Source organism: Mus caroli, chromosome 9 (assembly GCF_900094665.2).
Source record: "Mus caroli chromosome 9, CAROLI_EIJ_v1.1, whole genome shotgun sequence".
NCBI lineage: Eukaryota > Metazoa > Chordata > Mammalia > Rodentia > Muridae > Mus > Mus caroli.
The window spans coordinates 62,631,911-62,647,573 of record NC_034578.1 but is presented as its reverse complement, the minus strand read 5'-3'; the positions used below and the strand labels follow the sequence as shown (position 1 = coordinate 62,647,573).

The 15,663-nt window shown below is 43.8% G+C and overlaps 1 protein-coding gene across 1 annotated transcript in view; it reads right to left on the bottom strand.

Annotated features, from left to right (window-relative positions):
• Window positions 1-8,489: 8,489 nt before the first annotated feature.
• Mtfmt (mitochondrial methionyl-tRNA formyltransferase) overlaps window positions 8,490-15,663 on the bottom strand; it is an 18,023-nt gene continuing 10,849 nt past the window's right edge. Inside the window, exons 7-9 of the mRNA XM_021171563.2 lie at window positions 13,678-13,756; window positions 12,164-12,246; window positions 8,490-8,902 (exon numbers count right to left, since the gene is read on the bottom strand). Of these exons, the coding sequence (XP_021027222.1) occupies window positions 8,702-8,902; window positions 12,164-12,246; window positions 13,678-13,756 (363 nt within the window). The 3' untranslated portion in view covers window positions 8,490-8,701. The remainder of the gene's footprint in view (window positions 8,903-12,163; window positions 12,247-13,677; window positions 13,757-15,663) is intronic.

The window sequence follows — 15,663 nt, the reverse complement described above, 5'->3', positions numbered from 1 at the left end:
TCTCTGCCTCCCATGTCCCATTCCCCTTCAGCCTCCCAGCTGCATATGCTTTCTCAGCAAAACTGTTTTTACCTTTTGCATAGACGCCGTCCTCTGACCTTCTTTCAAAGCCTTGTCTCCTGTTATGGCTTTGTGCTGATGTTGAGGGGACATACTCAGCGCTGGTTTGCCCTCTTCTGTCAGGCACAGTCTAGTCACTGTTCTTAGGAGAGATGTAGCAGATGCCACAACACCTTTCAGTAACGGCTTACAGCTTTGCTCTGAAATAATGTATAATAATACTGAGTGACCTGTCAATCTTGTTTGAAAATTTGTAAGGTTCCTAAAGCAAGATGCTAATGTTTTAGGGAGAACTCTTAAAAATATTTTTTATTATTATTACTTTTAATTGTGTGTGTTTGTGGGAGAGAGAATATGTGGAGCACATGAGTGTAGTTTATAAGGAGGGCAGAGGAGGATCCTAGAGCTGGCATGACAGGCGTTTGTGAGTTGCCTAACACGGGTGTAAAAGTAATATGTATTCTTAACCTCTGAGCGATCTCTCAGCCCATGTGTGTGTGTGTGTGTGTGTGTGTGTGTGTGTGTGTGTGTGCTGATGCCTGCTGAGGCCAGCTTTGGATCCCCTGGAGCTGGAACTGCAGATGACTAAGATGGATCAAGCCTGACTGGGTACTAGGAGCTCAGCTTTGGTCCTCTGGAAGAGCAGTAAGTTTGTTAACCACCAAACCATCTCTCCAGGCCTAGAGAGCACAGACGAAAACAATAACTCAAAAAAAAAAAAAAACCCAAAAACAAAAAAACAACCAAACACTGATCTATGGCTCAGGAGTCTTGGGTTCCAGTCTAGAACTTAGACAAACACCAGACACATTTTCCCCAATGCATAGTGATGTCTCAACTCTCAAAAAGGTGAGGCAGAAGGATCTCAAATAGTGGTACTGTATCTCAAAGCTAACTGAATTGTTCAAAATTATAGCAAAAAGTGGTAGATACAGAATTTGAAAAGACCTTTAACCAGCTCTCAAAATTCAGAGCTCATCACCAAATACATGATAGATAGGCTTTGATATATGTGTGTGTATATATATATATGTGCATATTTTATTACAATGTGAGTGATCTAACAATGTTTTGTGTCTCTTAGAAAAGTCCCATAGGGTTATTTGAATCTTCACTTGTTCCTCAACACATGGCAAGCATACTGTTTGTCCTTGACAGAATGTTTGACATCTGCGTGTCCAGCTGTCTCAGCACACAGCTGTTGGCAGCAGGTTTCTGAGCAAGGCAGGCCACAGCTTGGGTAGACCTGGTGGGCAGAGTGCTAAGAATTTGCAGCTGTCCCATGTGGCATCCACTGGAAGTTCCCACAGCATCTAAGAACAGCATCAAGGCCTGTGTGAGGCTCTCCTCCGAAAGCTGGAATGTTCACAGAATATGCTGTGAATACCAAGTAACATAAACAAGGGACCAAATGGCTTGTGGATTTGTCCCAAACTTTAGGCATGTGGGGTGAAAGTGGGGAGTGTGTCTTAAGACAGAATCTTATTCTGTAAACCTCCCTGGCCTGGAATTCTATATAAAGACCAGGTGTGACAGGTCCCAGACCTTAGCACTACTGACTCCATGGTGGAAGTGTCATTTGGGCTCTAAAGCTCAGAATGTAGACAGTACCATCTGCCAAAAATGGAAACCAAGACCTAATCCATCAAAGCCCATAGTCCCGGGAAAGTCTCTAAACGTACCAACCTTGCTTTTTGACTTTTGTAGTTCTGCTTCTGGCTAACTGGTCTTGTTAACTGAAGTATGTCAACCCAGGACATGTTTTTTGTGCTTGAAAGTTCACTCTGAGGGCTGGAGAGATGGATCAGCAGTTAAAAACACTGACTATTCTTCCAGAGGTCCCGAGCTCAATTCCCAGCAACCACATGGTGGCTCACAACCCTCTGTAATAGGATCTCATGCCCTCATCTGGTGTGTTTTAAGATAGTGACAGTCTACTCATATAAATAAAATAAATAAATCTTTTTAAAAGTTCACCCTGAAAAAGGCTCAGGGGCTACACTATGATCACTCACACCCAATGTAGTTGTCAGCAGCTAATAAAGACTTTCTACTGGCTTAAACTCATCTCTGTGCAGTCTCCTCTGGGGAATCCCCCACAACACAGGTTTGCCTCAGACTTAGAGTGGTCCTCCTGTTTCTGCCTCCTGAGTGCTGGGATTACAGGTGTGTACCATCACAATAGACTTGTTTCTTTTTGACAAAATACCATTTGTTTTAAATATATATATATATATATATATATACATATATATTCATGTCTGACAAAGATATACATCAAAGGGCTGGAGGGATGGCTCGGTGGTAAAGAGTTCTTGCTGCTCTTGCAGAGGACCTGAGTTCGATTCCCAGCACCCATATTAGGTAGTTCACAACCACCTACTTGTAACTCCAATTCCTGGGGATCTGTCTTTTCTGGCTCTTACCAACACTTGTACATGCACACACACACACTTTTTAAAATTTTACTTACTTATTTGGTTTTTCAAGACAGGGTTTCTCTGCATAACCCTAGCTGTCCTGGAACTCACTCTGTAGACCACCAGGCCAAGCTGGCCTCAAACTCAGAGATCTGCCCTCCTTTGCCTCCTGAGTGCTCAGATTAAAGGTATGCACCATTGTTTGCTGCAATTTTTAAAAGATATACATGAAGTAATGTAATTGTTAGACTTGAACAGAAATTGACGATTGAATGAATAATGAATTAAGTTTTAGCGTATTATATGAAAATCTACTCATGAGGCTGGAGTTGGTGCAGTGCTTAAGAGCACTGGCTGCTCTTACAGAGGTCCTAGCTTCAATTTTTAGCATGTACATGGTAGCTCACAACCTCCTATAACTCCAGTTCCAGGGGATCCAATATCCTCTATTGGGCTCGTTGGCACTGCATGCCTATGGTGCACATATATACACTAAGCCACACACATACACAAAATAAATTTTAAAAATCTATTCACATATTATTTGTGACTAGTATAATGAAAACAACTATATTCAGAACTATACTATACTCTAAATCCTTCCATAGCTGCCCATTGCCTTCAAGTTGATATCTAATAAGAAGCTTTACTGAAGTTTGACTCTCCCATCAGCTCTCTGTGGGTCCGATGTGCTATAATCATAGCAACTACACAAAGGGCCCTTCCCCTCCCTTATCTGGTGATCTCAGTGCATTAGGCCTTGGATCTAAAATGCCTCCCTTTATTGGGCCCATTTGAGTATTCCCAGAAACCAGGGATTTGTTAAGAAGTGACTGGAAAATACTTTAAAAAAAAAGACAATACTATCTTGCAATACCATCTTTTTGTTGTTTTGAGACAGGATCTCACTATGTATCCCAGGCTGGCCTTGGATTCAAACACGGGTTCTTCCTACTCTAGCCTCCTGAGTGCTGGGTTTACCAGAGCATGCCATCACACCCAGCTTGAACACCATGCTGTGGGATACAAGCAGATGTACAGATATGAGTGCACAGTGCATACTTGTGGGTGTGCATGTAGAAGACATGGGTCAGGGGTCTTCCTGGTTGCTCTCCACCTCGTGCTTTGAGACAGGGTCTCTCACTGAACTAACCTGGGGCTGACTGACTAGGCTGGCTGACCAGCGAGACCCCAGGATCTTCCTGTATTTATCTCCTAGTTGCTAGGGTAACAGGAGCACCAACTTTCTACAGGGCTGCTGGAGATCTGAACTCAGTTCCTCATGCTTAAGAAATCACTATGCACTGAGCCATCTCCACAGCAGCCTTGAATACCACCACTCTGGATGCTGACTTCAGTGCCAACATAGTAAACAATGCTGTTTCCCCACTGCTCGATGGAGGCCCAGTCAGAGAGCAGTGGGTTATAGGGACCAAGATGCTGGATAGGTATTCCAGAGCTGCCAGAGAAACATGCTGACTTGCCTGTTCTCTGGTTTGTGACCTAAAGGTCCCATCAGACAGAATATTGATGAGGAGGTTACTGTGATTAATAATTTATTAACTGCCGTCTGTGATTTGAGAGCCCTGAATTTGAGGCTGAGGCTATAGTTCAGTTGGTACCTAGCATGCAGGAAAGGCTGTCATTCTAGCACTGACAGACAAGGAGGCAAACAACGCTGTGGGTAGAGGAGAGAAGAGAGAAAGACAAACATAAATGCACATAGACATACAAACACACAGAGAGACACCCCTTCTGACTCTATCCTTGGACAAGACATTTTCCTTCTCTCTAGGTCTGGTCTCCTTGGTTGTAAAATTAGTTTATTTGCACTAAATCTCTATGTTCTTTCTAACTGTAAGATCAGAATTCTATCGACTTAGGGGACTATATTATGGTTTTTTTTTTTTTTTTTAAGTCAGGTTCAGTTAGCCCAGGCTAGTCTCAAACTTACTATATAACTAAAATGTCTTTGAACTTTGGATCTTCCTGCTTCCACCCTTTGTTTGCTGGGATTACCAGCACACATCACTTTATGCAGATCTGTGGACCAAATCAAATTCAGACAAGCTAAGTACACACTCCACTAACAGGGCTATAGCCTCAACAGCTATTAAGGAATAAGTGCAAGAGCTTTCCCTCAAGAGTTGTTCTGATAATCCTCCCTGCTCCCTACTGTCAAAAGAGCAGCCCAGGGCTGTGGACACAGCTCATAGGTATAACACTCTAGCAGTTTAAGCCCTAGGTTTGACCTCCAAACAGAAGAAGAGGGGGAAGAGGAGGAGGTGGAGGTGGCTCTGGAGAGATGGCTCAGTAGTTAAAAGGACTGGCTGCTCTTCCAGAGGTTCTGAATTTTTTCTTTTCTCTCTCTTTTCTTTCCTTCTTTTTCTTTTTATTTTTTAAAGATTTATTTATTTTATTTATATGAGTACACTGTAGCTGTCTTCAGACACACCAGAAGAGGGCATCCGATCCCATTCCAGATGTTTGTGAGCCACCATGTGGTTGCTGGGAATTGAACTCAGGACCTCTGGAAGAGCAGTCCGTGCTCTTAACCACTGAGCCATCTCTCCAGCCTGAGGTCCTGAATTCAATATCCAGAAGCCATATGGTCTCTCACGATCATCTGTAATGGGTTTTGATGCCGTTTTCTGACATGCGTCTGTACACGCAGAAAGAGCAATCACATACATAAAATACGTAAATACATAAATCTTAAAAGAAAAAACAGCTGCGAAATGGGGTGGGGGATGGGGTGAGAAAGTGAGTATCTCTCGGTAGTAAAGCACTTGGCCCTGGGTTGCTTTCCCAGGGCTAAAATTGGAGAGAAGAGAACATAAGGGAGCCTGGAGTTTTATAAGCTAGTTTTAAAAAGCTAAAGTCGCTCCCCAACAAAATGTCTCCATGGCATCAGCCCTGCCTCCAGGTAACTGAGCTGAGCACCTTTGATGATGAACTGTGATATGGAAGAGTAGGGTTTTAAATTTTGTTTTCCGTGCTTAGGGACCAAATCCAGGGTGGCGGTAGGCAGTGTTCTTCCACTGAACTAGACCTCTTACCCTGAAATAGTATTTTTAACTTATTTGTGTACTTTATTTTTTAAGTCCTGGGAATAAAATCAGATCTCATATATGAAAAATAGGCAGTCTGCGATGGAGTTACATGCTGCCACCCCCTTCAAGGGCTATTATTCTTTGTTTTTCGTGGTGTATACATGTAGGTATGTGTTCATGTTTGTGTGTGCATACGTGCATGCATGTGGACCAGAGGTCAAACCTCAGGAGCTGTTCACCTTGGTTTTGTTCTGGTGTGTGTGTGTGTGTGTGTGTGTGTGTGAGAGAGAGAGAGAGAGAGAGACCAAATGAAGATGTCAGGTACTGTGTTAGCTTTATATAAACTGGAATAGAGTCACAGGAGTGGAAGGAATTTCTGCTGAGCAGTCAGTCCCTAAGATCAGGTTTGTAGGCAAGCCTGTAGGGCATTTTCTTAGTGATTGATGGAGGAGGGCCCAGGCGATTGTGGGCAGTGCCTCTGTAGGTGGTTGTCCTTGGGTTGTATAAAAAAAGCAGGCAGAGCAAGTCATGAGGGGCAAACCAGTAAGGAGCCCACCTCCATGACCTCTGCGTCAGCTCTGCCTCCAGGTCCCTGACGTGAATGTCTCTGATGGTGAAGTGTGATATGGAAGAGCAAGTGAAACTGAACCCTTTCTTCCCAAATTACATTTGGTTGTGGTGTTTTGTCCACAGATACCTTCCCCTAACTCCTTCCGCTTTATTCATTTGAGACAGGTTCTCTCAGTGAACCCAGAGCTTTCGGTTTCAGGGAGGCCTCGTGGTATTAGAAATACGGTATCCAAAACCAAATAAAAAGTTATTTAAAACAAACAAACAAACATTGGGCTGGCAAGATAGCTTGGTGGATAGACACTGAAGACCGAGACTTACAAGGTAGAAGGAGAAAACTGACTGCCCCTCTCCACACACAGATAAATCTGATAAATCCTGAGGTTCTGATTCTTCACAATGTAGCAATGCCTGAACTTGTTCCATCACGTATGGTTTTTGTTTTGTTTTTGTTTTTTGAGGCAGGGTTTCTCTCTATCTCTGGCTATCCTGGAACTCACTGTAGATCAGGCTGGCCTCTAACTCAAAGGTCCATCTGCCTCTCCCTCTGTGTGCTGGGATCAAAGGTGTGCGCTACCACTGCCCAGCCTTCATTTCCTCACCTCTGAGATGAAATTCTGAGATCTTGTCTCACTCTAAAACCTTTTTCCTCATGTTGGTGTAACCGTGTACTCCACAGCGTGGCTGCCCCCAGGAGAAAAACGATTGTAGAAGGCCCAAAGGTGGAAAGCAGCACCACCACGGAGGTGAGGTAAAGGCAGAGAAATGGCAGATTTATAATGTGGGCCACACAGTCATGAAGGCCATCAAGTCTCCAGATCTGCAGTCTGCCAGCCAACTGCACAGTCACTAGTTTCTGACTCCAGTTCAAAGTCAACAGGGTTAAGTCTCAGAAGAGCAGAAGCGTCTAACAAAGTCTGACATCTACTGTTCCTTCTTTGCTTTCTCTTCATCTCCTGCCTTCCTCTCTTTCTCAGGCAGGGTCTCTTGGTGAACCTGGCACTCACTGAACTACACTGGCTGGCCAGTGGGTCACTGGGATCCATCAGTCTCTGCTGCCCCAGTACTGGGGTTCCAGAAGTCGCCACCATGTCTGTTTTCTATGTGGAGGCAGGGATCCAAACTCACGTCTTTATGCTTTTTTTGCAAGCACCGTATCCCCACACTATCAGCCTCACCTTTTGTTTTTAACTCACATTAGAAAAGCAATCAGCTTTACTGGGTTGACCACTAAACGTTGTTAATCTCATCCAGAGATACCTTCAGACATAACCAGAGTACTTGACTAAGATAAGGCCACTCTGTGCTTTAGTAAACTTGAGAGGTGACAGCAAATACTACCAATTATTATTTTTTTTTTTTTTGGTTTTTCGAGACAGGGTTTCTCTGTGTATCCCTGGCTGTCCTGGCGCTCACTTTGTAGACCAAGCTGGCCTCGAACTCAGAAATCCGCCTGCCTCTGCCTCCCGAGTGCTGGGATTAAAGGCGTGCGCCACCACGCCCGGCTCAATACTACCAATTATTAAGTGTCCATGTTGGGCATTTCCCTGGGCATTTCCTGTGTAATATACCATTCTGCAAGGCAGTTTTACCCATATTATTAAACTAAGAAACCAGAGTTTTAAAGATTTAAGTAGGTTGTCTCGAGTCACTTAACTAGAAGCTAACAACAGAGTTCTTTTTTCATTTGCTTTTGTTCTTAAACAAGGTCTCATGCACCCTGGGAAGGCCTTTTTTTTTTTTTTTAAAGATTTATTTATTATTATATGTAAGTACACTGTAGCTGTCTTCAGACACTCCAGAAGAGGGCATCAGATCCCATTCCAGATGGTTGTGAGCCACCATATGGTTGTTGGGAATTGAACTCAGGATCTCTGGAAGAGCAGTCAGTGTTCTTAACCGCTGAACCATCTCTCCAGCCCTGGGCAGGAGCTTAAACATGCTTGGTAGTGATGCCTTGAACTTATCCTCCCGCCTTCATCTTCCAAGTACTGGGACTACAGCACTATGTGCACACTAGGCAAGTATTTCCACCAACTGAGCCCCACCCCAAGCCAGAGTCCAGTTTCAAGTCTGAGGTAAAGCAAACTTTTTTCCAGCAATAATAAAAATCCAAATTGGAATGTCCTACAGAACTTGGGGACAGCTGAGGATGCCCTTCAACTTCTGACGTTCCTGCTTCTGCTGTCTGAGTGCTGGGACTACAGGTGTGCACCACTATCTGGATTATGAGGTGCTGGGGATCGAACTCAGAACTTCACCATGGCTAAGCAGGCACTCTACCTACTGAGCTAGGCCCGTAGTCCATAGATGCACCATTTAAAACAATCTTTTAGAATATATGCACACCATTTAGTTGTCTCACTCTTCAAAGGATACAAGCTCCTTTAGGTTGAACATTATAAATACAAATTTTATTTAAACTTCTTGTGTGATTCAAGTAGAAAAGTTCACCCTTGACTGCTACACACAATGGAGAGCGAAAGACTTCCGCCTCCTGACAACCACTTCTCTTTTTCCCACACTGTCATCTTCTTGCTTGTAAATCAAGCTTTTAATAAATTACAAGTGTGTAATAGGTCCTTGTCCGTNGTCTTTCTAGCTACTTAATGCACTGTTGCATAGCAACAACTTTGTTTTCTGCTGCATCTTTGTTGGAAGTCTGAGAGTCTGAAATCTGCACTGGCTTGGGTGAGCGTGGGAATTTTTCTGGTACCATGCATGCAAATATCCATTGTAGAAATCAGTAGCTGTTAGTGTTTTCTTAAGCATTACTGACCGAACACCGATCCAGCCATCCTAAAGGACAAAGAGCAGAGAGTGAGTAGACAATGGGGGCAAAGCTTGACAACAAAATAAACTGTACTTTATAAACCTTGTCAGGCATGATGATGCAGCCTTTAACCCCAGCACTGGGGAGGCAGGCCAGGCTGATCTCTGAGTTCAAGGAAAGCCAGGGCTACCTAGTAAAGCCATATCTTTAGAACAACAAAAACCTCAAAATGTTATAGAAACAACTGCTGAGGTAACTGCTTAGCTGCAAAACACATTGTACTGGATGACATGCAATGCCTTGTCTCTAAAAGTTCCTCATGAAGGCGCAGTAACAACTGTCCTAACCCATTTCAACAGAGGAAATAGAATACAACATTACCCAAACATAACAAGTCAAGGCCAGAGAGTTGGCTCCATAGTTAAAGAGGACCAAGGTTGGTTCTCAGCACCCACTAATTGGGCAGCTCACAACTGCCTGTTAACTCCAGTTCTTCGGGATTCAACACCTCTGGCCTATGTAGGCACTTGCAGTCACATGTACATATCTCTACACACACACACACACACACACACAGACACACACACACACACACACACAGAGTTTTAAATCCAAAAACAACAGATCTAAAAGGTAGGCAAATCCAATATCAGCCCCAGGTTAGATAACCGATGCTTGTGGTTGGTGGGTGATTTTTTTCCAAGGTAACACAACTGATAAGAGTCTAGCTCACACACTCCCCAAACACTCCCCAGCTACAGCTGCTTCTGGAAGAGCCAAATACAGACAGAGAATGAGTATATTCAGACTCAGACCAAGAGAGGTCATCTGGTGTGCTTCAGAGAGAGCTGAAGAGAACTGATGGTGGTAGAGGGCTCTGCACATACAGTCTGTGCTGGGAGACCAGTCTTTCACACACATTAAAACATGCTTAGTGAGTATTCAAAACCTAACATAACTACCACAAAATAGAAATATCCAGGAAACAGAAGGGATGTGTAACACTTCTTAGAAACATGCCATAGCTTTGTTAAACAATGGTTCCAGTCATTAAAAAATTTACTCTAGCAGCCAGGCATGACAGTACACATCTCAATCCCAACACTTGGGTGGATCTCTAAATTCAAGGACAGCCTGGTCTACAGAGTGAGTTTTAGAACAGCCAGAGCTACACAGAGAAACGCTGTCACAAACAAACAAACAAACAAACAAACAAATAACAACCCCCCTCCAGAAAAAAAAAACCCACCCCACTATGTAGCCCAGGCTCAGGATGGCCTAGAACACAATATGTTGCTGAGACAATCCTCCAATATACAATCCTCCTGCCTCTCCTTCCAGGGTGCTAACAACAGCAGGCTCTTATCACTTGAAACTTTTAAAAGAAGTATTACTATGGCTCTGTAAGTGTGCATGGTAGTGGGGACATGTGGAGGTCAGAGGTCAGCTCTGTGTAGCTGGTTCTTCCCGGCTTCCGGGTGTGAATTTTGAGGACTGAACTTACTTAGGTTATCAGGCTTGTGTGTCAGGGACCTTTTCCTGCTGAGCCATCCTGAGGGCCCTCTCCAGCCATTTTAGATTATTCAAAAGAAAAAAAGACTTGAGCTGGGGAGATGGCTCAGTGGGTAAAGCATTTACCCAAGTTTGGATCCCCAGAACATACACATCAGCTTCGGGGAGTGGGGGCCAGAAACAGAAGTCTCAAAGGGAGCTTATAGGCCAGATAACTGGGGATCTGCAGTGGAGAACAGAGATTGGGTCTCAAATGAGATGAAAAGCAGACTGACCCCAGGCCCTCCTCTGCCTTGCATGTGTGCTGTGGCATGCATGTACCTGCATTCACACACACTATACACATATAGACATGTTTTAAAACTTTCCTCCAGCATGAGACACTCAGTCAGTAGAGGTGCTTGCTGCCCAGCATGATGAGAGAGTGCCATGGGAAGGACAGAATGTGATGGGAGAGCCAGCACCTACAAGCTGCCCTCTGCCCTCCTCTGAGCACATCTTTGAGGTGCTTTCTTGATTGTTAATTGACATAGGAAGGCTGGAAAAGAAAGGTAGCTAGGAGGGTGCAGAGAGTTCATTTATTAGAGCACGTGTTGCTCTTACAGAATACTGAGGTTCAGTTCCTAGCACACACAGGGTGGCTCATTACCATCCGTAACTCTAGTTGCAGGGGGTCCAACACCCTCTTCTGACTGATGTGGACATTAAGCATACACATGTAGGAAAAGACTCATATATGTAAAACACAGAGGGAGGGAGGGACAGAGGGAGGAAGGGAGGGAGGGAGGGAGAACTTAGCAAGCCTCTGCTTCAGTTCCTGCCCTGAGTTCCTATTTCTACTTCCCACAGTGATGGAGTGACCTGGAAAAGTGAGAGGACGGTGTTTTTGGGTCAAGATGCTTATTCGCAGCACAGGACATGATGAGGACATGGCCCTCGTTAACTGCTGTTGAGGACTCATGCCCTGTGGTCACCAAGCAGATGCTTGATAACTGACATCAGATATCAGAGCTTACTGATTAAGTTAATCACTAAAAGTAACTTCCAGAAGTCCCTCATTATGGAATCTTCTTTCATTGGGTAGCGATGATAAAAACTTCATCACTTTAAAAAAATTAAGCTGGAGAGATGACTGTTTCTTACAGAAATTAAATTGTTTTTTTAGATTAATCTGAAACTGAAAATGCTGTCTTATTAGTGCTCCATTGCTGTGAAGAGAGAGACATCATAACCAAGGCAACACTTACAAAAGAAAGCATTTAAATGGGGCGTGGCTACAGTTTCAGAGGCCTAGTCCACTATCATCATAGCAGCCTGCTTGGAGTGGAGAAGTTTTATATTCTGATTCACAAATGGGGCATAGGGACAGACAGACTCTGGGCCTGGCATGGGTTTTTGAAACTTCAGAGCCCACCCCGCATGACACACTTTCTTTCAACAGGGGCACAACTCCTAATCCTTCTAATCCCTTCAAGGAGCTCTACTCCCTGGTGACTAAGTATTCAAACCTGTGAGCCCATGGACACCTTTCTCATTCCAACCACCACAAATGGTAAATGGAAACCCTGGTATGGTGGTACATACCTGCAATTTCAACACTCAGCAGGCAGAGGCAGGAGGATCAGTTTTAGGCCAACCTGGGCCAAAAACTTAACAGTGAGTTCAAGACTAGCCTAGGCTACTTAAGACCTCATCTCAAAAGAAAAGGAAAAAGAAATACAAATTACAAATTTAGCAAAAACAATCACAATAACTTGAAGTGAAAGCCAACGTACCTTACAGTGAACCAGCAGCATTTGNGATGGTCTGTGGTACACCACGGACCCCGGAGTTACAGTCTGTCCTGTTAATTTCGGATCTAAAAGGGGGAAGAGAACACAAGAGAAATAATTATGCAACATCATGGTACTTCTTAAAAGTCAATACAATGTGTGCATACGTGTAATGGAGTTAGGCAGGCTGGACTTTACAGAGATCCCCATGCTTCCTGCCCCAGCCCTGGATGGAACATGGTACAGCACATGCCCAGGATTTAGAAGACCCTGGGCTCCATCTCCAGCACTGACAAACAAACAAAAATAAATAAATAAATGAATAAATAACTCTGCAGAGGCAGAACTAATTATGGAGGGATACACTTGCTAAGCCCTAGCTCTGCGATCTAAAACTGCTTGGAGCCATGTGCTCTGGCAAGAGCTCCACACAAGTCAGAAGTTAAAGTCCTTGCTCCATCTCCCAGGAATCACCTTTGATGCGGAATTTTGTCAATTCAGGACTGTCATTTTGAGAAACTAGCTGCCCAGCAGTGGAGCACCTCACAGGATGTTGATTGAGTGTGCTTGGCCTGTGGGAAGTGGCACCATTAGGAGGTGTGGCCTTGCTGGAGAAAGTATGTCACTGTGTTGTCTGGCTTTGAGGACTCCTAGTTTTCAAGCTCCGCCCAGTGTAGAAGAGACCCTCCTCGGGTTGCCTGCAGAAGACAGTCTCTTGCTGCTAACTTTGGACCGAGATGTAGAACTCTTGGCTCCCACAGCACCATGTCTGTTTGGAAGTTGCCACACTGCCCGCCATGATGATAATGGAATGAACCCTTGAAACTGTAAGCCAGCCCCAATTAAATGTTCTTTATCAGAGTTTCCCACATTCCTGCTCGCCACATCCAGAGACTGCTCAGGGACCTCAGAAGAAACTGTAGTGTGAAGTGCTGTGCGCTCTCTGCACTGTCCAGACATTTTCATTGTTATTTTCACCAGTGTGATTTTAACTAAGTCATTCTACAGCCCCTCTCTGGAGTTTATAGGAGCACAGTGACACTGCCTGCCAGCTTCCAGGTTCATGTGATGCTTGCATGAGAAAAGACACATGAATGGACTTTGCAAGGGATAAGGAGAGCAACTGCAAGGTATTATCATTAGTGCACGGAAAAATAAAAAAGGCCAGGCAGTGGTGGCACATGCCTTTAATCCCAGCACTTGGGAGGCAGAGGCAGAGGCAGGCGGAATTCTGAGTTCGAGGCTAGCCTGATCTACAGAGTGAGTTCCAGGATAGCCAGGGCTACACAGAGAAATCCTGTCTCAAAAACAAAAACAAAAAAGAAAGAAAGAAAGAAAGAAAGAAAGAAAGAAAGAAAGAAAGAAAAAAAGAAAAGTAGTAACAAAAAACCCACAGATCCTTATGTTCTGTCTGTGTCTGAGAATTAGAAATATGGAGAGGTGGGGGGGGGGGAGCATGACACATTTTCAAGGGGACTACAGTGAAAACAACTTGTCAGCTATTCAGAAGTCAGTACCTGCAAGGATGGAGTTGTTAACTTCTACGAGATCCAGAAGTTTAACNGTGTTCTCCATCCAGAGCGTCTGCAGTGGGACCTGCAATTGGAACGGAAGGACTCATGAAGGAACACATACAAAGCCCAAAGCCTTTTGGAGACTGCCATATATTAACCCACTCTGATGTTCCTTACACGTCCAGAGGGGCTGGGCACTCAGTCATCAAATCTGCTGAAACAGGGCCTGGCTGACCCTCTGTATCATCTCTGCAGTATATGTAAAATCTTACATTTTATGTAAGAGTCAGTATTTTTTAAAATAGAAGCCTTAATATGTCCAACTAAACATTTATGCTCAGTTTGGAAGCAAGAATTAAGCGTTCATGTTAAAGAAAGTGATAGGATTTTATACTTTCACAAGAGGCAGCCACTGTTAAGAGCTTGGTGTGTATGCCCTGTGTTATTCCCCTCACACCAAATGTTATTAGTGCAAAAGTCTAGAGCATGGCTGTCAGTGCATGTGTGTCTCCTTCACCTGCGCCCATGCACACCTGTGTCCATCTGAGAATTAATCACAGTTATAAAATCATATATAATACTTTATAAAAGACATCTCACACATTTCCAATTTCTTGCTATTTCAGAGAGCAGTGTCTTGCTGTTATAAACTGTGGCAGTAAACAACTTTGTGGGGCTGGCTGGCTCAATAGGTAAATATATTTGCTACTAAGCCAGATGGCCTGAGTCCTATGTGAAGGCCGGACAAGATGGAAAGAGAGAATAAATTTTTCAAAGTTGTCCTCTGACCAACACATGCCTGCTACAGCACACATACTAGATAAATGTGAAGAGAACACAGCTTTAAGAACTTAAATAAATCCCAGCACTGGGTGGTAGAAGCAGGTAGACCTCTGTGAGTTTGTGGCTAGCCTAGTCTACATAGTTCTAGGCTAGCCAGGGCTACCTTCTCAAAAACAATGCACACAAAAAACCCAAAACTACAAGCTGAGTTATAGAACTGATGGTAGAAAACATGCCTGCCACGTGCAACACCGCGGGCTCCACCCTCAGCCCTGAAGGGGAAAACTCCAATCACAGAGATTCCTCCCAAGTCTACCATTTAAGCAGGCATGAGGGTTCACACTAAACCCCAGCACTCGGGGATTCGGCAGAAGGAGCTCCATGAGTTCAAGTCCACCCTGGCAGCAGAGTAAGATACTGCCTTAACAACAGAACCAAAACGACAGAAACTGGAGCAGTCTATCTCTTGTTAATTTATGAGAATTTTATACCTATTTAGGAAGTTAGACATTGAATTCTAGTACGTGTTACAGATCTTTCTTCCAGTTTGAAAACTTTTGAGTCTTCTGATTAATTGCTTTTCTAAGATGGTTTTTAATTTTTATGGATTTAGAGTCACCAGTCTATTCTCACGTGACTTCAGTAGCTCATAACCATGTTTTAAGAGCAAGGCCTCTTTACACACTAAGACAATATGATTATAAAGTTACCTAACTCTGCTGTCTTCCAATCCTTGTGTGTGTGTGTGTGTGTGAAAAATACTTGACCCATCTTTGGTTTTCTTAAAATAAAAAGCACAAAGCACTAGTTTATCCTTATTAACAAATAATTTCAGGGATATAATACTGTTAACTATATATTAACCATACATATATAAATACGTTTTTATTATTGCTTGCTTGTTTGAGACAGGATCTCTCCATGAAGCTTTGGCTGTCCTTGAACTCAGTATGTAGTTCAGAGATCTGCCTGCCTCTGCCTCCTAAGTGTTGGGATTAAAGCATGTGCCACCACACCAGGCCTAAGCAGTTTGATTTTAAAAATGCAGAATCAGGGCTGGAGAGATGGCTCAGTGGGTAAGAGCACAGAGACACTGGGTTTGATTCCAGCACCCACACCATTGCTCACAACTGTCGGTGTGTAACTCCAGTCCCACACAATTGCTCACAACTGTCGGTGTGTAACTCCAGTCCCACACCATTGCTC